General features: G+C 40.2%; 1 protein-coding gene across 4 annotated transcripts in view; it reads right to left on the bottom strand.

The window, feature by feature from the left end:
- ccser1 (coiled-coil serine-rich protein 1) overlaps window positions 1-13,214 on the bottom strand; it is a 138,278-nt gene that overhangs the window by 58,184 nt on the left and 66,880 nt on the right. For all 4 annotated transcript variants that reach the window (XM_004547248.5, XM_024804494.2, XM_004547250.3 and 1 more), the window contains exons 9-10: window positions 7,080-7,157; window positions 746-826 (exon numbers count right to left, since the gene is read on the bottom strand). In XM_004547248.5, the coding sequence (XP_004547305.1) occupies window positions 746-826; window positions 7,080-7,157 (159 nt within the window). The remainder of the gene's footprint in view (window positions 1-745; window positions 827-7,079; window positions 7,158-13,214) is intronic.

Below are 13,214 nucleotides of genomic sequence, written 5' to 3'. Positions count from 1 at the left end.
CAAACACTATCCTGTGCCAGTGTGTGTTGGGAAGTCAGTGCGTTGGTGGGAATACTGTGCACCTACTCACTCACACAAATGCAAAGCTTTCTCTCTTTAACAGTGTTTCTTGCCAACTTTATACACAGCAGGATTAAAGACATAAAGGAACCTTGAGAGCAGCAAAGAAGACGAGGGAAAAAAGTGTTTTAAAAGAAAGAAAAGAGTGACAAAGAAACAGACCCCAAAACTCTGCTCCTGTTTCCACAGGCAGCCATTTTTAGACAGTCATCCATTAAGTCTGCTATGTTCCCATACTGTCAGCCCCTAGTGAAGCCAAAGAGGCCATGTCAGCTGAAGGCGTTAGGCAGCAGGCAGGTAGGATGCATCACAGCACTCTGAGCACTGTGGGAATTGGAGGAAGAAGGGGCGGAGCAGGTAGTGGACTATAATATGACTGTCACTGCAGGAAAATATCTTCAGAAAAAAGTAAGATGGATTATAGATTTAGTTCAACATGAAAAGATGGTTTTTAAGAGATGGGAAAAAAAGGAGGGGCAGAGAGACAGCTGCTGTGACGCAGCATAAAATGCAATGATATACATATGAGGATAGAAAAATAGGGAAGGAACGAGTTTGCACTGGAAAGTTAAAAACTGAGCCTAATTTTGTGACTCAGGTGTCTTAAAAGATAGTGTACAAAGCCCTGTTTGTGTGACAGAGCCTCACAAAGCTAAAGTGTGCCTACTGTCTGTGAGTGACTCACCTCTGGCCCCATGTGTTCAGTCTGTGTTGTGCGGTCAGTCATTTGGCAGTCTTTCATCTTCAGGGCAGCTTTGGCACTCTCCTGCACAGAAAACAAACACACACCCATCAGCCGTGTCCAAAATTTCACAAAAAAAATAAGCGAGAGAAACATCAAATATATATAAATGAGAACAAGTACTCTCCCAGCAGACTTACGCCATTTCCTCCACTCGCAACAGTTGGTACAGCTGGCTTGCATGCTTAGTTAGCTATCAAAAGAAAAAGAAAAACTGCATCTCTGAACAGCCTTAACCATTTCTTTCCTTTGGCTGCATTTTCTGGAAATCAAAGAGGTCGTAAAAATGGGCTGAATTGCAGGAAAACTTTTCTCCAGCCAAATATTGGAGCATGGACCTTCCACAAAGTGTACCCTCAGAGAAGAATTCATAAAAATTGACAGGTAGCACTGTCCAGCTCACTAAAAAGGTCCTTCTACTGGATAATTAATAGGTTTCCTCTGGCAGATTTACAATCAAAGGATAGAGAGAAAAGCTTTGGCTCTTTTTCTTTAAATGCAGAACTTTTACCTTGACCGGGAGGCTGCCAACAACTCCGGTGTTACCCCTGTATGATTATTTTGAAAAAAGCAGGATGCGAGTCCTCTGAATGAAAAGAGCTGAGCACTACTTCCACCGGGAGCACTTTATGACGATGTCACTAATCATTCTGACATCTCTGCCCTACGCTGCTCATGGGTTACAGAAGAGAACGGTTTGAAAGGTGCAGTGGCTATGAAATATTGAGAAATTCATTAACCTTGATTAAAATTCATCAACCAAATTAGGACTAGGCGTAAGGACGGGTTCATGGTAAGTACTCTAGAATAAAATGAATTTATGTTATAGTTCTTAACTCAAATATATACTGTCTACTTCAGAGTGAGCACAAGTAAGCTGACAGATTGAGTTAAAAATCAGTTTTCATTAATCATGCCTTCAAATGCATAAAAAGAAAAGGAAGGCTTTCTGCAGCTAAATGCTGCAGTTGGAACACGGTCCTTCAACAAAATGCACCAGCAGAGAAAAAAGTGACAGCTAGTGATGGCCAGCCAGCTAGCAGGTCGTTCTAGGAGATAATTAATAGGTTTTCACTGGCAGATTTACAGACGGAGGCAGAGCGAGGAGAGCTTTGGCTATGAGCTGCCCTTTCCTTCAAATGCTGCACTTTAACTTAGCTGCAGCAGGAAAGGTTTCCCTTTTAGACTCTCTTACACAAAGACAGGTACAGATCCTCTGTAATGTTCACGCACACAAACTGCACAACTTCATAAATGTGAAGCAATGCCAATGCCCAAGGGCGTATGGGGCAGATAAAACAGGGCTAGGCTGTGGATGCAGTGCGGATGAGGCCTAGAGTTAGATTATTATTATGCAAACAAACACGCAGACTTGTTCTCGTGACATCACACAAGCTGTATATGTTTGGAAATCGTATCCAGCTGGTTGTGGGAGCCAAAACATCTCTGTCAGTGAGAAGTGCCAAGCAGATGAATACACACTGTCAGCGGTGATCAGCATCTGTGTGTGTCCGAGCATGCAAAAGCAACTGCATACCCTAAACTCTGAGTGATAGAACCATGTGTGATCTAGGAGAATAAAATGAGAATGAAAGAGAAGAATTTTGATAATCCCAGCAGGAAAATGTCCCCATGTAGAAGCAAAGGAAAGAGAGAGAGAGACAAAGAGTGAAAAAACAAGCAGAAAAGAACCATAATTATAGATTCAGGTGTAAAGTAAATACAAGAGGAATGTGATTAAATTAGATAAAGACTTGGACTGTTTTATGAATAGGTCAGGTGATATTCGATATTTCCGTTAGTATGATAAGTAAAACTCAAGTAAAACTTTACCCAAGTTGAGACCTCAAACTTTTGCACACGTTTAAGTCACAGCGGGAGTGTTTCAGTAGCAGATCGTGAAGTTAGCATAGGGTAATTTCTTTGCCGGGTCTTAAAATTTGGTAAGTACAACCTCAGATGAATAAAAGCACGTTGAATATTACACTGTGTGATTATTTATTCAGAAAATTAAGCATGTGAAAAACTATGTACTCCTTCAAAAGGAATTATGAGGGTAAGTAGCACCCAGGTGCTGCTAATCAAAGGCACCTGATTAACTGATCATCACCTCTATAAAAGCACCAGTTTTGCCTGTTTTCTGGTCTGCAGCATTCAGGTGCTTTAACATGATGCCAAGAAGGAAAAACATCAGCAGTGATCTTGGAGGAGGCAATTGTTACTGCCCATCAATCTAGGAAGAGTTATAAGGTCATTTCCAAACAGTTTAAAGTCCATCATTCTACAGTTAGAAAGATTATTCACAAGTGGAAAACATTCAAGTCAGCTGTCAATCTTCCCAAGTGGTCATCTCAGTGCATCCACCCCAAGGTCAGACCTGCTGTGCTAAAAAAATAAAATAAAATAAACACCCGAGAGTTACATCTTAAGGTGGATTTATGGTATTGTGTTTGTGTCCGTTTGTGCCTATACACAGCTTTGGAGACCATTGTCTACGTGTGGTAGCTGTTACCAGTGATCAGCGTCACAAACAACTGGTTTGTGGACTACTCTTGCTTTACACAAAGAGCTGAAAAGTCCACTGCAGACACTGACTTTGCCATGCTGTTTATTTTAATATTTGATGTTTTTCACACTACTTCCGTTTAAGCTGAAGTCTTCTTCTACTCCATTTCCTGCTCCGGCCTACTTTTAAACCAGTCAGCACAATTTGAGAAAGACTAGACGTATGACTTGTGTGGAAGGATTGTTCTGCGAAGTTGCATCTGAATGACTCAGAAGATACAGTGGGGCAAAAAAGTATTTAGTCAGCCACCGATTGTGCAAGTTCCCCCACCTAAAATGATGACAGAGGTCAGTAATTTGCACCAGAGGTACACTTCAACTGTGAGAGACAGAATGTGAAAGAAAAATTCATGAATCCACATGGTAGGATTTGTAAAGAATTTATTCGTAAATCAGGGTGGAAAATAAGTATTTGGTCAATAACAAAAATACAACTCAATACTTTGTAACATAACCTTTGTTGGCAATAACAGAGGTCAAACGTTTCCTATAGGTCTTTACCAGGTTTGCACACACAGTAGCTGGTATTTTGGCCCATTCCTCCATGCAGATCTTCTCGAGAGCAGTGATGTTTTGGGGCTGTCGCCGAGCAACACGGACTTTCAACTCCCGCCACAGATTTTCTATGGGGTTGAGGTCTGGAGACTGGCTAGGCCACTCCAGGACTTTCAAATGCTTCTTACGGAGCCACTCCTTTGTTGCCCGGGCGGTGTGTTTTGGATCATTGTCATGTTGGAAGACCCAGCCTCGTTTCATCTTCAAAGTTCTCACTGATGGAAGGAGGTTTTGGCTCGAAATCTCACGATACACGGCCCCATTCATTCTGTCCTTAACACGGATCAGTCGTCCTGTCCCCTTGGCAGAAAAACAGCCCCATAGCATGATGTTTCCACCCCCATGCTTCACAGTAGGTATGGTGTTCTTGGGATGCAACTCAGTATTCTTCGTCCTCCAAACACGACGAGTTGAGTTTATACCAAAAAGTTCTACTTTGGTTTCATCTGACCACATGACATTCTCCCAATCCTCTGCTGTATCATCCATGTGCTCTCTGGCAAACTTCAGACGGGCCTGGACATGCACTGGCTTCAGCAGCGGAACACGTCTGGCACTGCGGGATTTGATTCCCTGCCGTTGTAGTGTGTTACTGATGGTGACCTTTGTTACTTTGGTCCCAGCTCTCTGCAGGTCATTCACCAGGTCCCCCCGTGTGGTTCTGGGATCTTTGCTCACCGTTCTCATGATCATTTTGACCCCACAGGATGAGATCTTGCGTGGAGCCCCAGATCGAGGGAGATTATCAGTGGTCTTGTATGTCTTCCATTTTCTGATGATTGCTCCCACAGTTGATTTTTTCACACCAAGCTGCTTGCCTATTGTAGATTCACTCTTCCCAGTCTGGTGCAGGTCTACAATACTTTTCCTGGTGTCCTTCGAAAGCTCTTTGGTCTTGGCCATGGCGGAGTTTGGAGTCTGACTGTTTGAGGCTGTGGACAGGTGTCTTTTATACAGATGATGAGTTCAAACAGGTGCCATTCATACAGGTAACGAGTGGGGGACAGAAAAGCTTCTTACAGAAGACGTTACAGGTCTGTGAGAGCCAGAGATCTTCCTTGTTTGAGGTGACCAAATACTTATTTTCCACCCTAATTTATGAATAAATTCTTTACAAATCCTACCATGTGAATTCATGGATTTTTTTTTCACATTCTGTCTCTCACAGTTGAAGTGTACCTCTGGTGCAAATTACTGACCTCTGTCATCATTTTAAGTGGGGGAACTTGCACAATCGGTGGCTGACTAAATACTTTTTTGCCCCACTGTATCTGGAACAACAGTGGAGATGTTTAACCATAAATCACAGCACTACATATGGCCAAAACAGAAGAGGATATCAACGCCATGATACATTGGCAATATCAACATGTGGAACAACTAACACGCAGAGTGAAAAAACAGACCCCCTTTTGCTACATCACGAACAATTAAACCTATAAACAATCTAGAGTACAAGATTTACCAAAAGGTTTTTTTTATTTATCTACTTATTTGATCTATTTAATCATAACACATCTTAGCTGTAGGGGAACAGACTCATTTTGGTAATATAAATTTTTTTGTAAGCAGCAAACATTTGACCAAACAGTTAAACTCTAATTTATTGAGGTCAGTTGTCCCATTATCATGACAGAGGGGGGGATATGAAGGAGGATGTAGATCCCAGTGCAAAGGCATTCAATAATAGGGTTGGTCCAAAAATAATGTATGGGAGAGGGAGTGTGAAACACTGATGCACAGAAGATAGACCTGTGAATAAATGTGTTTTATTTAGAAGCTGCAATGTGAAAAGGCTTAAAAAGGTGTTTTAATGTGTGATCGTTAAGTCTGTTACACTGCCCATCAACACGAATTTCAGAGAGGAACATTGACGTTACATGTAGCCTACTGCCTGTCTGCCTGCCTGCCAGCCAGGCTGCCTGAAAATTGCTCAATTTTGACATTAATTCGACATTAGATGCGCACAGCACTGAAAACAGCACAGTGAGAAAGAGAAGAGAGGGGGATAGGTGCTGCTGACAGAACGGCAGAACGCGAAAGGACGGGAGTCAAAGAGAGAAAGAGTTGGGGGGGAATAGACGCATGTTCCAGAGAATGATCAAACAAACAGATGCCACATGAGACTCAAGTCTGGGTTAGACTGGCATCTCTTACAATACCGCTACAACTTTGGCACATTATTCTACTAAAGCCTGGCACAATGTCTGCATTGCATTACATCGACAGAATAGGTGACAAATTGCAGACATTTTAATGGCATTTCTGCAGATGATCCAACAATCACGCTCCAGAGGACGAGAAGGAAAAAAAAAGGAAAACACTGTCAAGACGATACATTTTGCATTTACATCTCTATATTTCAAATAAATGGTGAGCACATTTAAAATGGAAAAGTCGTTGCTTCGCATCTTATACCTCTCGTTTGGCGGGAGTCCCAATAATTTTTTGTCATTACATTAAGCTGGCGTGAACGAGCAGTTTACATTAACGAAGACAGGCTTTCTGCTGTTGATGCTGTGACTTCAAGCCAACTATAAAACCATTCTCACATAATGTACTCTCTCTTTTATGGTCAATCTTTTCTAGAAGATCTTAAGAAGATGATAAACTGACAAAGCGATTTTAACAAAAGTTACACTTTCTAGTCCTTTGAAATCCATGTGTTTTGGTTTGTTGTTTTTTTTAGTTAACATTTCTTTTAAAAGTCTGAACCCTTAAAATGTGCTTCAAAGAAAATTTGTCTTTAATTTATATCCTTAAAACAAATAATTCAAACACACTCAAGCTGTTTTAATTATTCATATCAAAGTTCCAAAAGACAAAGATGAAGAAAAAGACACTGTGATAGAGATAAAACACAATATATGAGCAAACCTTCCATGTCTCAAACTTTGAGTTGCTTCTCTTATCACCTACAAAGACAGAGTATTTTTTGGAAGGGAAAAATAAATATTTCACCTTACTGGATTCATTTATATTTACTAAGGGATTCATCAGAAGCTGTCACTTACTGTCATTTTATTTTACTTTTTTCTTGTGCAAAAAAGAAAGGGAAAAAAAAAAACATGCCACATTGCAAAAGAAGGAACTCGGGCATCATTATCATCAAAAGTCTACATAATGATTTGAATTACTTTTAGAACTAAGATCTTACCAGTTCGCTCTGGAGTTTCATAATCAGCTCATCTTTCTCTCTCAGTTGTTGCAGCAAGGCTTCCTCTCTGCTGGGATCCTGAACACAAGAAACAACAAACCATGTTTAACATTACAGTTTTATCTAAGGGACCATAAAGCCACCAAAGCAATGCATGCAGCCAAAAGTACATTACAGGGATGCTTCTGTGTGTTTGTCTTTGTATGTGATTCTCTGAGAGTTTCTGTGTGTGTATCTGCAGGTCTTTCACATGTACTTATGAGTCTGTTGAGTGTTGCGATTCTTGCTGAGCCCTGTGTTTGTGTAATAAAGTTGTCATGCGGTGCGTTCTGCACGACTGTGATCTCCTCTTCTCTCTACATCACAGCGATAAACTCGTTGTGTCCTGTGGCAGTGCCCCAGAGCACACAGCAGTTTTTATTTGACCTTGTGTTGTCAGGGGATGTTTTTTTTTTTTTGCAGGGAAGATGAAGAGAAGCTCCAGAAGACATAGAAAATAATTAAACTAATGAAAACAACTTTATTCTTATGGCACCTTTAAAAACAATTTACAAAATGCTTAAGGGCAAAAAAAAAGAAATTCTAAGTGGTTGCGAACATGTCTTACATTAAAATCTGGTTGATATTTATGTTAGAATTGTGCCGCTGTCCTCATTTAACAGTGTTAGTCTCATTTATCCAGTGCAAAAGTAAAAAAAATAAATAAATAAAAACAATTTTTGTCACGTAAAATTAGTTGACGTGGAATCTTTTTTTTTTAAAGCAAAAATGTAAGCATGGCGCCTCCTTTTCACTGTCAGTGTTTTCAAATGCCTAGTCATCTTCAGACCCTGCCTGCAGTCAACAGAGAGCTTTGAGAGGATGGCTCATGGGGAAGTCAGAAATAAGATATAAGGCACAACAGTCTTCGCTAAAAATATTCAAGTTAAGTCTGCAACAGGCAGTTAGTTAAAATGTGGACAAAGAGCGACGCAATGTGAAGAGAGAGGGAACAAGAGAAAGGGGATAAGGAAGTGGGAGGAAACGAGCAATAAGATAGAGAGTGCAAAATGACAGGCAGATTGTCATTACCTCTTCAAGGACATAAAAGCAGAAGAGGAAACGAGGGGCAAGATAACAGGAGGAAAATGAGGGGGAAATGTGAGAAAAGGGGGACATTGATAGAGGAGAGGACAGAGAGGCCCCGAGGCTGAGCATGATGGTCTGAAACCACAGGGAGCCATCTAGCTAAAGGACACGCAGAGTCAGAGGGAGACCACAGGGAACCATATAGCTACATCGTCGTCCTTTAAATGACCTCTGTGATGCAAAAAAGACCCATCGAGCCTGACAATTTTCTTCAAGTCACTTCAAAATTCAGAGAAGTAAATATGGAACCTGTACGGTGAATCAGTACAGAACACCCCCGGGGATCGAGGGCTAGAAAAAAATATTTCTGTAAGTCTGAGTCTGTGTGAGAAAAAGGATTGTGAAACTGTAAAGATTCAACTTTCTCACCCTTTACGTGTAAACCATGAGGAGGTTGTAATCTGCCTGATCACTGTAGAGTACAAAGTTTTGTATTGTACATGTTGACACTTATTCATTCAGTAGCTTTGGTTGACCCTTTGAGACAATTGTGACTTAATCAAGGGGAAGCTAGATGGATGGATGGATTGATTTTTGGCTGACAGACATTTTAAAAATAAATGAATGAGTGTGCTGTATCAGTGTCGTCTATAAAGTTTTTTTAAAGTATGTATAATATCTGATTGTTTTGGCTTCATGGTTTATGGTTTTCTGGCAATAATTTCTGGTTCAGGGTAATATAAAGGAATTTTCAACACCATATCTTTAAAAAGGGAAATAATTTAATGTTAATATAAAGTTTACTATGTAATGTTTTGTTTCGACATCCAGATAATATTCTTGCAGTAGTGCAGAAAAGAAAAAACTGGCATGTTATCTTAGCCAGTCTGTTTTTCTGATTGGCTATAACACAAAACTGAACTAGCAATGGTAGAAGTGCCAGACTAAGCACAATTTGTGCTGTTGCACAGTGAATAAAGTTAAGGATATTATGATGTACGCGAGGTGTTGTATGTAGATGGGTGATGTATGTGTCAGTGGATGTACGTGAGGGCATAAGGAGGGAGAAGAGTAGGCTGCTAAAACAAAATTAAAGAAAATATAAAAGGAAAATAATAGTAAAAGGGAAAAAAAACTAAAACTATTGAAATGTGATAAATCTTTAAACAAAAGGATCGTACCAAATGCTGTTAATCTTTTCAGGTAACCATTCACGGTGTTCCCTTGAGGTGTTTCCCATTGAAAAGTGCCAGAAATTGTGGTGAACAAAACAAAACAAAAAGAAATTTCACAGCATTCTTGCTTCTTCAATTATAAAAACTTGGCCAATCATGAGAAGTTGAGTCCCACCAATTTTGGCAATTAAGCAAAGTGGGGGGAAATCAGATGTTGTTTGATCTAAGCTTACAGTTACAGAGGTGGTGAGAAGGTTTCACACTGTCTGCAAAGTTTTTAAGGTGGTTTTTATTTTTTAACGGCTTCTTTATTTTGCAAGTCTAATTGATGTTGAAGTGTATGCAGGGGCCCTTACCTTGGCACACGATAATGGTCAAGGAGGACATAACTAAAAGCTTCACTAAGTGCTTCCACGGTAATAAAACCTATAAAAGAATACATTTTCCACCAGGAAATAGAAAAACAATTAACAAAAACAAAACCCAGTGGTGTTAAATCAGAATGCACTCTGTTTCCCTGCCTTTGCAGGGGAGATAACAGTATTTATAGATAATAAGGATATTATTTTCCTACTAAAGAACACACATACACACACACACACACAAATTACTAACATGAGATTTGGATGGGACTGAAAAATCACTAACATGCTGTGACAATTACTACATTAGTCAGCCTCTAAAATTAATCTCACCCGAACAGGACTGAAGGCTGCACTAAATGAGCTGTCTGGCTACAACGGCACAGTTGATATCCCTCATTGTCTTGTGTGTGCATTTCTATGTGGCTTATCTGCAGCTTTTAAAAGTGCATGTATAAGAGTAGTTATATGAAATGCTGAGAACAGGCTAATGACTAAATCCAGGGACACTTTATTGACTTCGTCGGTTTGTTTACGACCCAGAAAACACCTTAGGAGTATAAACTGAAGAAAGACATGCGAGAGGGTATGTTAGAGAAAGATAAAGCGAGTGATAAAGAAATACAGCAGCTTAATATAATCTGTTTCAAAACTCTCACGATATTGCATCTTAACCGCTGAAAAGAGCCGTAGAATGCTCTGCTCGCAAAGAGGTGACCAGAGCATTAAAGTCAAACGCGCGTGGAGAGTTCCTCTAAGAAGATCTGCCTTTTCAGTTCAGGCCATGAATGAGTGTAACAACAGACATGACAGTCTGAAAAGATGGTTTGATATTCAAATGTATTTAATGTGTCATGTCCGTACTCAAATGGCCAGCACAGTCACCAGATCTGAATTCAATATACAATCCAAGGGATGAAGTGGAACAGGAAATTTGCATCGCAGATGTGCAGCAGACAAATCTGCAGCAACTGTGCGATGCTATCGTCGTGGTGACGTCAGTGTTGAGACTAAATCCAATGCTTTATTGACCTAATGGGTTTCTTTACAGGACAAAAAACACCTTGCGAGTATAAACAGAAGAAAGGAGTTATTGATGAGAACAGGCTTATGATTAAATCCAGGGACACTTTACTGAACCAAGATCTCTGAAGAATGTTTTCATCACATTGTTGATTATAAGCCACTAGAATGAATGCATTTCTTAAGACAAAAGGGGTCCAACCCAGAACTGGCAAAATGTACCTAATAAAATGTCTGGTAAGTGTATATTGCACTTATAAATGCAGCAATAAATTGATTTAGTCTACAATAATTCGTGGACATAAGTGGATGGCTATTGGCTGAACATGTGAAATATGTTTATGCAATATTATCTTCCTGTTTCTTTATTCCCCTTTTAAACTTCTTTATAGTAAAACAAAAAAAAAATGTATTTTCATTTTATGTCTTGGTGTGGTGAAGGTGATGGCATGGCATAGTTCATACAGGCCATATGTTTGGTTGATCAAATCATCCAATTTGTATCTACTACCTTTATAGTTTGGTTTGGTCATTTTTGAACAGTTATACAGTTGTCACAATTCTTCTCTGTACTTCTACTGGAAGGCAGACCTCAGCTTTACTTGAACAGAAATATTGCATTAATCCCTGAGGAATTACAATGCAATGCAATTTTTATCCACGGCCCCTGGACATGCAGAGCCAAGCAATGCCAGGGCAGTGCACATACAAATAAGATCTCAATGTGATGAACACATTTAAAGCTAAAATGAGAAATTTTATTCTGCTCGCTGAAAGAAGCGCCATAAAGTGCATTCAGTCACCCATCAGGTGGCATTCAAACCAATTTTTCAAGGCAGAATAGAATGGAGAACCCATGGCAGAAAAGTGGGGCATACAAATTTATTTCTAATGTGAACAGAACAGCCTCAGTGGGGCTAAATCTGATCAAAATCATTGGAGTGCATCCACTTTTGCAAAGAGATGTGATTTTGTAAAGCGTTTGAGGCTCTCTATGCATGTAATCAGCAGTCAGTTGAAGAGGGTATGGGGATGAATTTTATTCCTCTTGTTACGAGAAATGATTCAACTTTTTTCTTCTTTTTTTTTTGGGAAACATCATTGAGAAAATGTGCTGGTTGTTTGTCAATTAGTCAACATCCAATTTTCTTCAATTTCTTTAAAAAATTGGATTTTTCTTGATATTGATGAAATGGGTGTAAGCAAGAACAACATGACAAAATGCCTTCTCCGTGTTATCTTTATACCAATTTATCCAGCATTTAACCCTAACCTTGCACTTTAACTATGAGTGTTGGAGAATTAAACTAGCTAAAATGTAAAATGTAATAATAATAATTGACCACACCTGGAGTCTTACAATCGCACCACAGTTAGAGGGTCTCCCGGACAATTTTACTTTTAGCAGCACTGCAGCATACACATGTTGGGAAGGGACTCAGAAACCCTAATTTATTAAACTTTGCTTTTAGTACAGACAAAAACAAAACACAAAACAATAACAGCTAATCTGATTTGACTTAAACGTTTCAGAAGCGTCCATAAATCTTAAACCCGCAGGGAGGCACTTCCCGTATTCTCGGCAGCTGTTTCAAATGCTCAGCCACCCTTTAGCTTTAAATGGATTCTTTAAATGGAGTCTCAGTCACAAACCGACTTCTTGATGCAGGTAACGCATGGAGAAAGCCTAATGTGTCATCACAAAGAAAGACATGAACTAAATTGTGAATCTATCACTCAAAAGCCGAGATGTAGTCTCTGAGATACACGCGATTTCTCGTGAGAGATGGACTGAACATTCGGTTTTATCATTTTAAACCTGAAGGTTAAACAGGATGAAAAAGGAAAAATTCTTTCCTTTATACATATTACATCCATGCAAGTTTTTAAAATAAATCTTAATTACGCAAATGACTCCTTGTTTCTTACTAAAAAGTACATCTGTGGAAGTTCTGATCAACTCCTCACTGCAGGCATGTCATGTGCCTGCCTGCTTCAAGTCCTCTACCATAATCCCTGTCCCCAAGAAACCTAGGATCACTGGACTAAATGACTACAGACCCGTGGCTCTGACATCTGTGGTCATGAAGTCATTTGAGCGCCTAGTTCTCTCCCATCTCAAGACCCTCACGGCCCCCCTCCTGGACCCCCTGCAGTTTGCATATAGAGCCAACAGGTCTGTAGACGACGCCATCAACATGGCCCTACACTTCATCCTGCAGCATCTGGACTCCCCAGGAACCTACGCCAGGATCCTGTTTGTGGACTTCAGCTCTGCCTTCAACACCATCCTTCCAGACCATCTCCGAGGCAAGCTTTCCCAGATGAATGTGCCTGATCCCATCTGCCGGTGGATCACTGACTTCCTGACGGACAGGAAGCAGCACGTGAGGCTGGGAAAGAATGTCTCGGACTCCCGGACCATCAGCACCGGCTCCCCTCAGGGCTGTGTTCTTTCTCCTCTGCTCTTCTCCCTGTACACCAACTGCTGCACCTCCACCCACCAG

This window comes from Maylandia zebra, linkage group LG12, assembly GCF_041146795.1.
Source record: "Maylandia zebra isolate NMK-2024a linkage group LG12, Mzebra_GT3a, whole genome shotgun sequence".
In the NCBI taxonomy this organism is placed as follows: Eukaryota; Metazoa; Chordata; class Actinopteri; order Cichliformes; family Cichlidae; genus Maylandia; species Maylandia zebra.
This window is presented reverse-complemented; position numbering and strand designations above follow the sequence as displayed.